The 14,823-nt window shown below is 41.0% G+C and overlaps 1 protein-coding gene across 1 annotated transcript in view; it reads right to left on the minus strand.

Moving 5' to 3' along the window:
• LOC134869369 (laminin subunit alpha-5-like) overlaps positions 1–14,823 on the minus strand; it is a 78,415-nt gene that overhangs the window by 44,768 nt on the left and 18,824 nt on the right. Inside the window, 4 exon segments of the mRNA XM_063890937.1 lie at positions 706–803; positions 1,199–1,369; positions 1,533–1,651; positions 4,166–4,283. Coding sequence (XP_063747007.1) covers positions 706–803; positions 1,199–1,369; positions 1,533–1,651; positions 4,166–4,283 — 506 coding nt within the window.

Raw genomic sequence — 14,823 nt, forward strand, 5'->3', positions numbered from 1 at the left:
CGTTTCCACCACTTCCATTCGTTGTTTGCCCCCGGGGAAATACATGCGCAACAGCTGTGAGTTGAATGAAGCACAAATAAGAGCCTTGGTTTAATCTTTGTAAGCAAAAGATGTGTATTTATTTGAAAGGTTTTGCTGATTACTGAAGTTTTAAACTCAGCAGTTTCTTGTGTTGTCCTGATGAATACAGACTGCAGTGGCACAGAATGGAAACACAGCCAAGACTGATTTAATCCCTTGTGCTTTAGATCAGAGCCATAGCTCAGGGACATGAGCTTTGCAACATGCATTTGGTAGCACTGAGTGTGTTTAAACATGTGTCTGTGTGAGTGTGTGTGTGTGTGTACAGCATGTGTTTGTTGGAGCAAGTAGAAACGTCTGAGTCATTGTAATATTATAAATCATTTTTAGAACCTGCTGTGGTAACCAACACCTCCAAACACACATACCTACACACACACACACAGGCACACACTTCATCTACAAAATCCAGTCAAAACAATGTTGGTTTGCCACAAGTCTGTGAGTCATGACGGGGCAGTCTGATTCCCTAATCTGTGTGTGTGTGTGTGTGTGTGTGTGTGTGTGTGTGTGTGTGTGTGTGTGTGTGTGTGTGTGTGTGTGTGTGTGTGTGTGTGTGTGTGTGTGTGTGTGTGTGTGTGTGTGATTGATATTTTGAAGGTTGTGTATGAATTGGTCTCTTACTTGTAGGGGTCGTTGGGCTCCTTGGCGTTGCAGGCCTCGGCGTGTCCGTTACACACACAGCGTCCTCCGATACTGATGTCCTTGATACTGTAGTAATACTGTAAAATCATAGCAATACACACAATATTCAGACGCACAGTATGAGAAAAATAAATGAAAAATGTTTATATTAAAGCTAAAAATAACCTTTTCCTTCAGACATTTATTTTTTCTCTCAAAATGTTGAACTATTACTTTTTTTTAAAATGTGCCACGATATTCAGCCATGTGATTCAAAGGCAGAAAAGAAGAGTACTGGTTGCCAGTAAACAGGGAGTTGAAGCTGGAATTTAAAAATGTAAATGTATAACAACATATTTTTGATATAAATGTATGAATTCGACTCTTTTTTTGGACCCACTTTAATGTGGAAGAAGCTATTCCCTTTTATCAGTGATTTATTTTGAAATATAGGACACCAACATATCAGTCCTAATTTGTCATGTTTTTTTACCCTGCGGGTGACAGTGGGGTCGCGCAGCGCCTTGCCCATCAGGTGTCCCAGCAGCGTGTTGGTCCTCAGGAAGCGCAGCTTGATGTTAGTGGCCTTGGTGAAGTCCCTCAGGACGGGAGAGTAGGAGAAGTTCATGGCCCCGGGGCGACCGTTCACCAAGGACACCACGACCTGGGAGAGGAGGACATGGACTCTTATCAGCTGAGCAGAACGTGTGGAAATACAGAGTTTACAGCCTTGGATCGTCCAAATCCAACATAAAGTATTCATAATGTGATACCGTGGCAACAAAATAATCTATATTTGAAGCCCTTTCACACAAACACACACTCACCTCTCCATTCTCCAGCGGGACTATACGGGAGTATTCAGTGGTGCAGATGACGTCATTATCATTGCTGATCCTCTCGATGGTCCTCTGTCCAAAACGCTCAATACAGTCTCTCTTGGAGGCTACACACACGCGCACACGCACACGCATGCACACAGATGAGAGAGAGGCAGAGAAAGGGGGAGATAGAAAAGAGAAGCTTGTAATCAGTCTTAACCCCGTATTTGCAAACGTGTGAACATCCCGCCATGTTACAGTGAGCAGTGTGAACCTTCTTGAGGCATTTTAATGACGAGTCTCAGCGTGATAATTAGAGGAGGGTCTCTGATCGGTAGAGGTCTGTATTTTAGTCCTCCCTTAAATATAACCCAGCTGCATGTTCAGCTTCACAACAGCTGGAATACATCTTCATCACCTTACACTGAAAATAAATGTAGAGACTGCAGATTGTATTTGGATTCATTTATTAATAATGGAAGATAGAAAGAAACCAAATAAAAATGTCACAAACTCTAAAAAGAATGATATACAGATATAAAAAAATCAAATCTTAAATGATGTGATATTTTAAGGAAATACATCACAAATAATAACTATCACTAAAACCTTATTTCTTTCTCAAAAAAATTACTTAAAAAATATCAAAATTGTAGGGGGACTCATTTGATGTTAAATCACTGGTCCAAATAATTAAATGTTACAATCCACACATTATTAGCCTATTGAATTTCATATTACCAGCGTTAAGTCAAAACATTTGATTTAATCTCAATGAAAGTTTGTTTCAATTCATTTCATTTCATTCTATAAACGTTAGCTGGTCAATCTCGCTGTAAGAAAAACTACAGTTGTAAAAGTGTGTGTGAGTTTGAGACTTCAGCTGGTTTAAGTCACATTGTTTCTTGATGAAATCACTAAGCACATTCCCAGAGTCGTTTCACTTTATCTCCGATGTGTCCTTGACACAGAAGTAGAGTGAAAATGAAACCAAAAATAAGGGGGAGGGAAGGCTGATTTTATAATGTCAAGATCCACCCCTATTAGAGAGAGGGACTGTGTGTGTGTGTGTGTGTGTGTGTGTGTGTGTGTGTGTGTGTGTGTGTGTGTGTGTGTGTGTGTGTGTGTGTGTGTGTGTGCAGTTAACAGCTGCAGCAGTTCAAACTGTGAAATAGCTCCAAGATTTACAGCTTTGAGGCCAACACTAATTTACTCTGTACTGTTTACTGTACACACACACACACACACACACACACACACACACACACACACAGTGTGTTATATCACTTGTAAAAAATAATCTCTACAGTATGGCTGAACACTTTATCAGAGGTTAATGACTCTATCTAACCAAGTGATTAAACAAACCTTAAGATTAAAAAAACTTCAAAAGGAGAATTTCCTCAGCAGTCAGGAGATGATCTCACACTCGGTGCTGTTCTGGCTCCACAGGACTAATTGCTACCTGGCTCCAACCTACAGTATATAGGGCGACCAGATGTAATTGGATTTTGGGGGTGCATATTATCTCCATTTTTGATGTTCAGGTCAGCTGATGGTCAGTGTCTGTCAACGGTTCGTCATAAGCCCGGTAACCATCTCGCCACTTTTTAGAAAGCTTCTGGGTGAAGAATGTTTGGCTACCTTGGAACATTTTAACCTAAAAGCAAAATGTATATCATATTCTAATACGTTTAATCTTTCCGGCACGATCTTCCATCAAAGCGACCTGAAACTAGTCCGGACTGTGGGCTGCAGATATTTGCTTTTTACTTTATCTGCAGGCAATTTCCCGATCTACAACAACTCGCATGCTTCTCGATCTGGTTTGGAAATCATTTAACAAACAGACAGTGAGTCTTTGTGAGTATAATGGCATATACAGTAGCATGCAGGCAGTAATGTATACACCAGCTATCTGAGAACAAGCGGTGGAGATCTGTCATCTTAAAAGTGAAGAGCACCGACTGTATGGTGAAGAATTTCAGGTTAAAGTTCTCCATCAAACTTTGAACATCTAATTTGTCTGCCATCTGCTACACCTGGAGTAGTTTCTAATAATGCCTATTGATGCCCTCCCCACACACACACCAAGACAGACACACAGACAGACACACAGACACAGACACAGACACACACACACACACACACACACACAAACTCACACATACACACACAAACCCACACATACACACGTGAGGCAGACTTCTTCTCAGGTGAGCATCAAGCTGCGGCCTGTTGGCAGACATGCCTGGAATTCCCCTGCAGACTGAAAGCAGCCACAGCCAATCAGCTGGCAGCTCTAGGATGTAATGACCAACCCCTCCCCACCATACCCTGACCACCAAACCAACCGACCAATCAGCCGCCTGCCCTCGAGGCTGCTGTTTAACTCGGAGATTAGAGGGAAAATTAAGAAGAACCCCTGGGGGGGTGGGGGGTGGGCGTTAGGTAAGCATGAAGTGATGCTGATGGAATTTGACTCTGTTTGCTCCAAGTGACCAAACATCTGGAGGTACACACATGGATGTATAGAGATATTTGTGTGTGTGTGTGTGTGTGTGTGTGTGTGTGTGTGTGTGTGTGTGTGTGTGTGTGTGTGTGTGTGTGTGTGTGTGTGTGTGTGTGTGTGTACTCACATGCAAAGTACTGCCAGGGTTGGTAGGTCTGCCCAAAGTCCACGGATTTCTCCAGAACCCAGAGGTCAGGACGGGGAGAGTTAGCGAACTTAATCAACACGTAGGCCACATGGAAGACCTGCAGTGAAACAGAGAGGAAGAAATTCAGGTTACTGACATATCCAAACACATTTATATTATATATATTTGTTTAGAGAAAAAGAGGAAATATAAGAGGACCAAACAATACGCAAGAAAAGTATTTATAACTTAACCATCAGAAAAAAGGCCTGTGAGTTAAAAAAAGAACCACATCCCACACCAGCAGGAGCACAAATGTTCAAATATCTTTCGTGTGCCAATATTCCTACCTTCCTCATTTAAAATCTGCATATTATCCTTTTCCTTACAGTCGATAAAGTGGAAAACACTAGCCACAACTGATTGGTAATAAAGAGAAATACATTTATGGATTTGAAATGAAGGTCATGAGCATTCACAGACACAAAGAGTAAAGTTAAGGTTTAATAATGAAGAGGAACGAAAACAAACAAATAGGGTATATGAAAGGAAAAGATGTGAAAATAAACTAAAAAGGGAGAGTAAGGAAATGACAAGACATGAAACTAGAGAAACACATAAGATAAAAAATGTAAATCGGAAAAAACAGGAAATTAAAGGGACAAATAAAGAGACAGGAAAAGGAAGTACAGGATAGGAAATGAATGGAAATGAAAGGAAATGAAGCGGTAAAAATGGGTAAAGTGAGGACAAAACAACCTGAGCTAATCAAAATCAATTGCGGTGAACGAGCAAAAGACTCCCAGCCTCTAATGAACTCAGCCAGCAGTCACAGTGACCTCATCAGTTGACCTGAGAGACGTCTCCCAGCCCGAGTCACGTCGAACACTACAGTACGTCTGATCTGATCTGTCCTGTTACATGTATGTTATTATCAGAAAGCCGATTCCTGTCAGTAATGAGCACCAGATGCAGCTCCATCACACTCTCAGGTTTCAGCCTCCTCTCTTTCACTTGTCATCCCTCATTCATTTCCTGAAGCTAGACAGACGGCGATGACAAACTGCTCTCCTGAGCACAGAGGAGTTCAGCTGCACTGTTTTGTCTGTCGGACCTTGAAATCGCTCCCCAGGTGAAACAGAACACACTGAAATAACACCATGACGCACATAATAATATCAGGGCTAATCACAATCACCTCCATTTGTTACATCTGTGTGTGTGTGTTGGAGTGTTGAGAGCTCAGTTTTGAGTCATTGAGTTTACATAAATCTGCAATAACATGGTCATTATTCAAGTTTTTCTTGGGTTGCGTCATCATGTCTTGATTCAGAGTGAGGACAAATCATCCCATGATTTTCAACATTTTCTACTAAACATTTAGCTGTTTGAAACAATTTTAATCCATCAATTAAAAAAATAAACAAGGACAATATCTAGGGGGTGACGGCTTTGCATATGAATGCCTTCGCCAAACTTTCAAGATGCAGTTTACATCCATGTATCTCTCCAAACTGTCATAACTGAATCATTTTATCCTATTAGACATGCGAGTGATAATGACATCAATATCCCAGAATTCCAAACCTATGACAACTTAAATGTAGTCCAATAATTCAATAAAATCTAATGAGGTAGTTAGACATTAAGTGTCACATTTGGAAACCTCTATGGTGTTACTGAGATCTCTCATTCACGAGAATGGGACGGATGAGAGGTGCTTGACCTTTGAATTTTTGAAGTCTAATCGGCTCATCCACAGTTGACCATAAAGGTTTTTCTCACCTCAGATTAAAACCATAAATTATAATCTCCTTTAAGTCTTTACCAGGAGCTGTTGTTGTTCCCCGTTCGTGAAATCTGAAATATATGTTATTTAAGGTTCCCGGATAGGGACAATGCATCAACATTTCCAACTCTAAACTCCAAACAGATCCTTGAAAAACAGGATTATGTTCCACCTTCACAAAGGATCAGAAGACTGTTGCTTTTCAGAACACACTGCAGGTCATGACATGTTACATACATGACGTGTTTAACAAGACAGCGTGACATTTGACCCACAGGGAGGAAGCAGTGAAACACTTCAGGTTATTTCAAAGCTCCGACACCACCAGGGATTTGTTGAGAATTAGCTTTCTAGGGAGGCATTCTTTGTCTTTTAATTTGATAGATGACAGCTGTAGAGAGAGAGGGGGGGGGCATTGTGACTATGTGGTTTTATGGCTTGAAAATACGAAAGGGATACATATTCTGTTCTTAAAGTGTTTTCATGAAATCATTACTTGAGAGATTTCAGGTAATGGTACGTGTCATTTGAATTTCTCGCCCAATCATTTTCTCCTTTCGACTCATTTTTCTTTCCACCTTGAAAGTGTTTTTCCCGTGTGTACATATGAAGCCATTAAAGAAAAGTTGAAATATTCGATAACATTAGATCTCCAATGCTCAAGGGCCATAATTTGAGAGGGAAAAGTTTGGAATTGTGGATTCAAATCCAACTTTTCGTACTTTTTTGTTCACATTACTAGAAGTCCAACTTTTACCTGGACTTTCTCTCACTTTAGCAGCACAAACACACACACACTTTGATGATCCATCATTAGAGTTTTGCTTAAAGTCTCCTCTATTGCTCCTTCTGACAGGCAGAGGTGATGACATCACACACACACACACAACACACTTACACACATATACAAATACACAAACTTGCAAATACCAGTATCGGTCCATTAACAAGGAATGCCACAAGTGTGTGTTTCAGGCTGATGAATGAGCGGGGGAGGGGGACAGGTAATCTTTTAATTTGTTTACAGGAGAACAAACTCAAGTTCATCAATCCATCTCCATCCGTCCAACAATTCTTCTTCTGTTATTCCGAACACAAGGACCATGAAGAGCTTTGTTTGTGTCATAATATTACCACACTGCGACTTTCAAAACAGATATTCCCCGCATTATTTGTCAAAAAGAGACGTTTCTATTCACAAGTCTGCAATTTATTTCTCTACTCTGCTCGCTTTTGTGTCTATGAGTAAAAAGTAAGTATCCAAAAGTTATGTCAGCATGTGTATAACAGCTGTAAACAAAAAAACAGAAAGCAGTCGGTAGAGACTTATATGAAACTGTCCATTTTAAGAAAGCTGATTCTTCAAACAGAAACAATACTGTGGATCTAAGCACATATGTCTTTGTGTATGAGGGAGATCTAAGAGGACAGGAAACAGAAAGCGATGCCTCGGGGCAAAAAGTCATTGAAAGAGAAGTCCAAAAGAATTCCTCTGATTCCAGGGTTAAAGTTTGACCGGCTCGGGGAGCACCTGAGGTTCAGAACCCATCCTTTGAACCACAGACATCTCTAACTGGAAACACACGACTGAACATGCAGAGAAATCAGGTGAACTTCAGAGCTGCACCACGACATTCATCAAGAAGACATGGCAGCCTCTAACGGCCATTATATCATGTTTTATAGTTGAGCCACAGGAAGGGAGCCTGGTGTTTCAGCCAAACTAACTTTGTCCTTTGCTTCATGCAGCTTTTGATAATAATGGTCCACTTTACTTACACTTGCAGAATTGTCATTTTCTTTATCTAATCGTTCATGTGCCACGCGTTTACAGCTAGTTTAAAAGTCCTACTTGCATGCATGAATGAACTTTAGTCAGAAAGCTATCTACAGTTAAACAGGCTAAGAAATAGGAAATTATATTTACTTAATTATTAATTTACTTTCATTTTTGAGGGGCTTTATAGAAGAGACTCAACATTTCTGCATAAGAAAGTGTTAGAAATGGTCTAAAATATAAAGAGATTGTGAAATAAATAATCACAAGCATTAGAGCTGCAAAATGTAGTCGAATGATTTGAATATTCAATCAATAGAAGTCATTTTTCATGCAAAAATAGCATATTTGTTATTTTTAATGTGGAGTTTTCACCTCAAACCCGAATAAAGTGCAAATTAAACCGCTCTACTAATCTCTCACCCTATCAGCGGTCTGTCTCCAGGTCTCAGTGGGAGTCAGTCTGTTGCCTGGTCTAAACACACACACATTAACACACATTCAACAAAAGGTTTGTGCTGACCCCCTTTTTCCTCCACACACACACAGGCCTACTCATGATTCATGGATTAGTGGCAGCCTGTCGATCCCACCCATCAGACGGTTGTAACAACCTGCAGGCTGCAACAGGTTAAACTCAGGGGAGAGAAACTAATGGAAACACATGTTAATGCTTAATTACAGTTATGACTAAGAGAGATCTTCAAGACGTCTCAAAAACCACTTTGTCTCCTATAAAGGGTGGACATGGTACTAAAAGAGCACTCAGAAAGCCAACAAAAGACACAAGTATTAGCTCATCATATACCTTCAGAGAGAAATAGCTCAGAACAGCTTTCCTTAAAAACTGTGGAGAGGTGAACATTTTCAGAAGGCTGGTTAGGAAACCTGAAGTGGAGTGACCCAGGGTTTACGGTCTGCAATGTAACGTGCGTGACTGCCTCTATATCACTGAGAGTTACTGACGTTTATTAGTGAACTCATCATACTCATAAACGTCAAATGTAATAAGGAGTTGAGATGTTTGCTGTTGCTAAAAATGGGACAATGAACATCTAATATTCATGGCCTAGTATTAGATCATTTAACCTGATGCAGCTTTTCTATTTAGAGTGACTTTTGGTAGCTTAGATGACCAAAGCAATGTCAACAATTAAATTATAAATATTTACTCAAACTAAGAAAGGTATGCGTTCATATACAGTACAGTTCATATAGGTCTGAGGAATGCAGGTGTGTGTGTGTGTGTGTGTCTGGCCCCTGGCTTGTTTAATAATTGTACACATTCCTCGGTGGCACCACATTCCCGGTGTGTCAGGTAACCATGGAGATACAAAGGGAGACAGACAATAAAGGGACAGAGGGAAGGAAGGAGTGATGAGAGAGGCAGGGAGAAAGGAGGGAGGGAGGCAGGGAAGGAGGAGACCCTGCAGAGAAAAAATAGAGCGGAGACACCATGATCTCATGTCATCTCTGTCCGGTTTCGAAACCTTTTATTGAACAAGTACAACATAAATAATAACAGTATCAAACATGCCTTTTCAGTCAGTCAACACATGGGTATTACTGGACTATTAATTTGAGTACTAATATCTGTACAAATGTAGAATAAAATGGACTGTAAATGAGCTAGAATCAATCCACACTGAGCTCTCAAAGCTCATATCATGAAAGGAAAAGTGTCTCTAATCAGAGCTAACACGCTGCTTCAGTCCCACCGACTACGTGATCTGACGGTGCCAACTTCTACTGTGAGTGTTTGAGTGTGTGTGTGCGTGTGTGTGTGCGTGTGTGTGTGTGTGTGTGTGTGTGTGTGTGGAGACGCGTGTGAGACATTTCCCCGCAGTAAGCCAGGCGGATGGGCAGATTATTCCGGCGTCTTGTGGGCGTCAGAAGAGAGACCCAGTGTGTGAGGTTGATACGAGACAGGACTGCGGAAACTTTGGCAGAGCAGCAAATGAGAAGCTGAGCTGCAGCTGCATCTGTCAGTGTGTGGAGCGGGTTTAAAGGATCATTCTGTAGTCTTAAGTGTTTCTACTTGCACGCAACATGCTTTTTTTTATAAAGCATGGCGATACACACATACCCCCAGCGGTCATATTTTTGATGATCAATTTGGAATCTAGGGAAGGTTAAGTCAAGCAGAAACGAAAAACCTTGACCCTTTCAAGCTTAAAGCGGTTTTCGGCAGCTATCTGGAAATGATATTGAAGATGTGTCCATGGATTGTATGAATTTTAATCATAAACAGGATGTGAAATGTAAAATCTAAATGTCTTCATAAAATCCATTCTGTATCCACTGAGTCTTCTTACTATCTGTCAGTCAATCTGTCTCACTCCCTCTCTGCAGACGGATCCAGGGGTGCCAGACCGAGGAGCAGCTGCTCATATCTCTCTCTCACACACACGCACACGCGCACGCACACGCACACGCACACGCACACACACACACACACACACACACACACACACACACACACACACACACACACACACACACACACACACAATACTCTGCAGAAAAAAACGTAAAAAGATGATTCCCTTCTTGCATCAGTGTATCTCTCTGGTGTGTGTGTGTGTGTGTGTGTGTGTGTGTGTGTGTGTGTGTGTGTGTGTGTGTGTGTGTGTGTGTGTGTGTGTGTGTGTGTGTGTGTGTGTGTGTGTGTGTGTGTGTGTAGCTCCCAGAGATTGAAGGTCATTCCTCACATTCCTAGTCAATCTCAGTGTCTCCCTTGAACCCCTTTTTTTCCCCTAATCCTCCCTGAACATGAATTCATCTATACCTCTCTTTCACTTTTATTTTTTGTTCCTATCTTTCGTTCATTCAAAAACGAGTTGAGGCAGTTCACCATGAAGATGTAAAGATCATTTCCATTCTTGTAATTAAATGATGCTTATGGCAGGAGATTTCAGTGGCATCTTAACCTTGTTGGTCAGCGTGATTCTTGCCTCAACGGACAAAAAAAGTCAGTCTAAGTGTGACTCTTTTCATATGCAAGTGCCATTTGAAGAAGGAAAAACCAAAATGTTCACCAGCATTCAAAAACCTTTAAATTTGTTGCATGGAGAATATTAACATTGGAGGAATTGTATGACCTTCGTAGCTTGAGGGCGTCTAAACTGCCCCTTTATCTCCTCCTCTCTCCAGGGGTTCGGGAATGTCCGTCGACTCTTCCTTCTGAATCCCAGGACAGAATTCTTGACAGAGATTCCTGAGGGACGACTCTCAGAGCTCCTCTAAGGTTTCAATGAGAAAATGTTCTGACAGTTTCAGACAGGTTTCCCAGTTTAAAACATGACGCCTCTTAAAGTGTGTCTGGTTCAGTTATAAAAGGGGTGAAAATGATACTGTGTCTATCAAAGCAGAAGCTGTGACTGTTCCACGGTGGGGTGATTTATCCTCAGACACAAGTGAGATTTACAGGATTGGTGGGAAGGAGCTAAGAGTTCACAGTGCTTGAAACAGAGTTCACACAAAGTGTCTTGAGTGGTAGACGATATGCACAATTTTCAAACTGTTGGTTTCTTGACAGAGGCAAGTAGTTGTAAGATGCACTTTATGTCACAACACTACTCTGTAACCCTTACTCTAACCCTTTGCAACATATCAGTATTTCGGCGAACCATCTGCTCTTTATTGCGGTTTGATGGACACTTTGTCAGGATACCCCACTGTCCAATTTTCCTTCTGTAACGCTCCATCAAAGCTGACATTTTATCACATTTGCTGCCTGTAAGCCCATCTATTACTGTATTCATCAATCTTCACCCAGGTCTTACAGTCCTGACAGAGATAAATAATGTTCGAATAGCAGAGATAAGCCTGGTCTGAAGTGGGGTTCAGTTAGCTTCAGGCTAAGGGCGGGTACATCCCAAATGTAAAGCTGTAAATGTCACGTTTAGCCAAAAGCTAATTGACCTGTAAAGCCTTCCGTAAGTTACTTTATTATCAGCTACTGTGATCTTAACTGCGAGAGAAAACGGGGCATAAACTCAAATTCCTTAGATAGCATTCTCAGAATTTAGCTAGCTACTTGTTTCCCAAAAAGAAACAAGTTGTCACCTGGAAGTACACATCATCTACACGCCTGCAAATTAAGGTAGAGTAACCCCATCTGAAACTTTAACAGAACTGTACCTAATAACAGCTTGCATACTCCCAATAACCACCTCCATATCCAACTACATGGTTCTCCAGGTGGCAATTCGCAGCCCAAAGGCAAAAGATGTACAGAGAAAATCTGCACCTTCACACCTTTTAAAAACAGCCATACATTCATCAGCCGGTCCATACACGCTCAGCCGGTGATCTCAGTGTTTCTAAAACTCTTCAGAAATGTTAAGATTACACACACACACACACACACACACACACACACACACACACACACACACACACACACACACACACACACACACACACACACACACACACACACACACACACACACACACACACACACACACACACAATCTTTGTCTTTCCATTTTCATGCTGGTTTACACAGCATTAAAGCTCCTGCACATACCCCGTGTATACCATCTCCGACATGTCAGGGCAGGAAAAGAAAAGCTGGTTTAAGACATGGTGATGTATTGCCTTCCAGGGATGTCACATACTCGGAAATATTGACTTCCCGCTGGAAAAACGCTATGGCATGACCCATCAAGATAGAAGATGTCGTTGGAAAGCAGAGCGGTATTTTGACTCAAATCATGCTCTTTGTTTTTAAGCCTTAAATTACATTTAATACCTCTGAAGAATGTTCATCAAAGCAAGACAAATCGACACAGAAATCTATACTAAATGCCATTTATCTTGTAACTATTAGAAAAACATCAACTTAACTCGATGCTAAGTCATACTTAAAATGGTAATTAGTTAAGAAATCATCTTCATTGATGCATTGTTTAAAAAAAAGGGCGGGAAAAAAAAGGAATACAATATAGTTTAGAAGCAAACCCCATAATTGCTAATGCTCTATCCTTTATATTGCATCGAAACACTAGCATAGGGAATGCTTCAGATTGATATGATATCTGGATTTTCCAAACTGGAAACTAGAAGGCCCTGGGAATTTCTGAGTTCCCAGCTTCATAGGGAACACAGTTTTAGAAAGTAGGATGAGGGTGAGAGCCGAGAGACAATGAAGACTATTGAGAAAAGAAAAGCAGACGGGAAAAAAACACGGGGAGAATGGCGAGGAGAGATAAGAGAGATTGACTCCTGTAATGGAAATGGTGACATAAGGTTCTCTTAGAGAAAACTTATCAGAGCAGACAAGGATGACGAGAGAGGAAGGGTGGAAGAGAATGAAAGGAAAGGAGGGTGAGGGATAAAAAGATCACACCCGTACTGCTGCTGTTTTATGCTTGTTTTTGTATCTGCATTTTATTGCAGGTTTGATGCTTAGGAATCAAAACATATCTAAGATTTAAGATGAATATTTTTACATATACTGACTCTTTTACATCTTAACTGTCCATGAATCAACGAGGGAATAAGTAGCAGAGTGAAGGAGGGGTGGGGGGTGGAGGTGGAACAGATAGAGGGGGCCCTGAAGCAACAGTTTGTCCTCCGGGTTCCTCGACAGATTGATGCCTTGTTCCAAAAATCTGTCTGACAGTTCAACATCCCCCCAGGATGTGGAAACTCCTGCAAAGTGTGTGTGGGTTTGTGTGTGTATGCATATGTGTGTGTATTGAACTTCTGTCTTTGTGGGTTTGATACCTTGAGACTAAGTACATTTTGTCCGGTCCTTGCTTCAGGGACACATTCCTTATATGCCTAAACAGTCTTTGACAGTAAAAGCTGGTCGTGTAAACTTCAAATATCAGGAAGAAATGTAAGAAGTGGTTTGTAATTTTAAGTTAGAATTAGGCTTGGTTTAGAATAACTATGGGGATTATAGCGAATATTTTCAGACTTTCTCTCCTGGAAGACATGCATTGTGTTGTACTCAGTAGTTCAAATAAACGAAAAATAAAGTTGTTTTTTTTAACAATGAAAAGAATAGTTAGTTAAGAGAATTTTAAACCTCGATCCTATACCAACTCTGCAAAAGTAACCTATCACGGCATGAAGTCAGAGTGAAGGATGGATTTTCAGTGTGAGACACCCCTCATCCAACGTCCAATGAAGGTTTTTAGGCATGAAGTTGGGGTTGATAATTTTGGTCGATGGAGTGAGCACAAACACAATCATGTGTGTTTGTGATTCTCAGTACTTTGCTGGCAGATAGTTTTTTCGGGACTGAAGGATTGTGGGTCCAAAGGAGGTGTGAAACAGGGCGAAATACCCTCAACGTAATGTTTAAATACAATGTGTTCCTCAACTATTAGCATCACTCTCTCTCTATTCAACACCACTGCACAGGAGGCTTCACCTTCATAAATCATCCCTTCTGAATACGTCCGCACGCTTGTATTCACTTCTAAATCATTGTGTTCTTCTAGTTCAAATCAGTACAACAAGTAATCTCACTGAAGGATCATTAATGGGCCACAGAGAGCCCTTTTAAAAGATCAGCTGAACTATTTGTAGCATCACTGGTGATGCAGTATTTCAGTATGAGTTTTATTGCTTGCATCATTAAAGAAGATGTTTGTGAAAGCAAAAGGTTCAAAGCAACAGATAACCCTACAGAGACACGGATAGTTAACCAAGTTCAGGGCCTTCTCAACTCCCCCACATGTCTAGTCAGCTGACATCAGCAGATAGACAGGGGGAAATAAAATAAGCCTTAAATTCACCATGAAAAATGAGCCTGAACATTTTCAAAATGAGCGCAAACTGAAGTATAAAAAGCACAGGAACTATGTGAGATGAAAAAGGCACTTATTAAAAATATGAATCAGCCAAGAAAGGGGGTGAAAGGGAGAAGGAAGGGAGGTGTCCTCTCCTGTGACCTTGACTTTCTTCTTCTTCCACTCCCACTTTCATGTGTTCCCTCCGCCCCTTATTATAACAGACAGCTGGGGCATATTCCATAATTAGTGAAAAAAGGGAGGAGAAGGAGGAGAGATAAGGGAGAGAAAAGGGGGGAGTACAGGTCATCCTAATGATGGATTACAGATCCAGTCAAGA

The sequence above is a fragment of the Eleginops maclovinus genome, chromosome 1 (genome assembly GCF_036324505.1).
Source record: "Eleginops maclovinus isolate JMC-PN-2008 ecotype Puerto Natales chromosome 1, JC_Emac_rtc_rv5, whole genome shotgun sequence".
In the NCBI taxonomy this organism is placed as follows: Eukaryota; Metazoa; Chordata; class Actinopteri; order Perciformes; family Eleginopidae; genus Eleginops; species Eleginops maclovinus.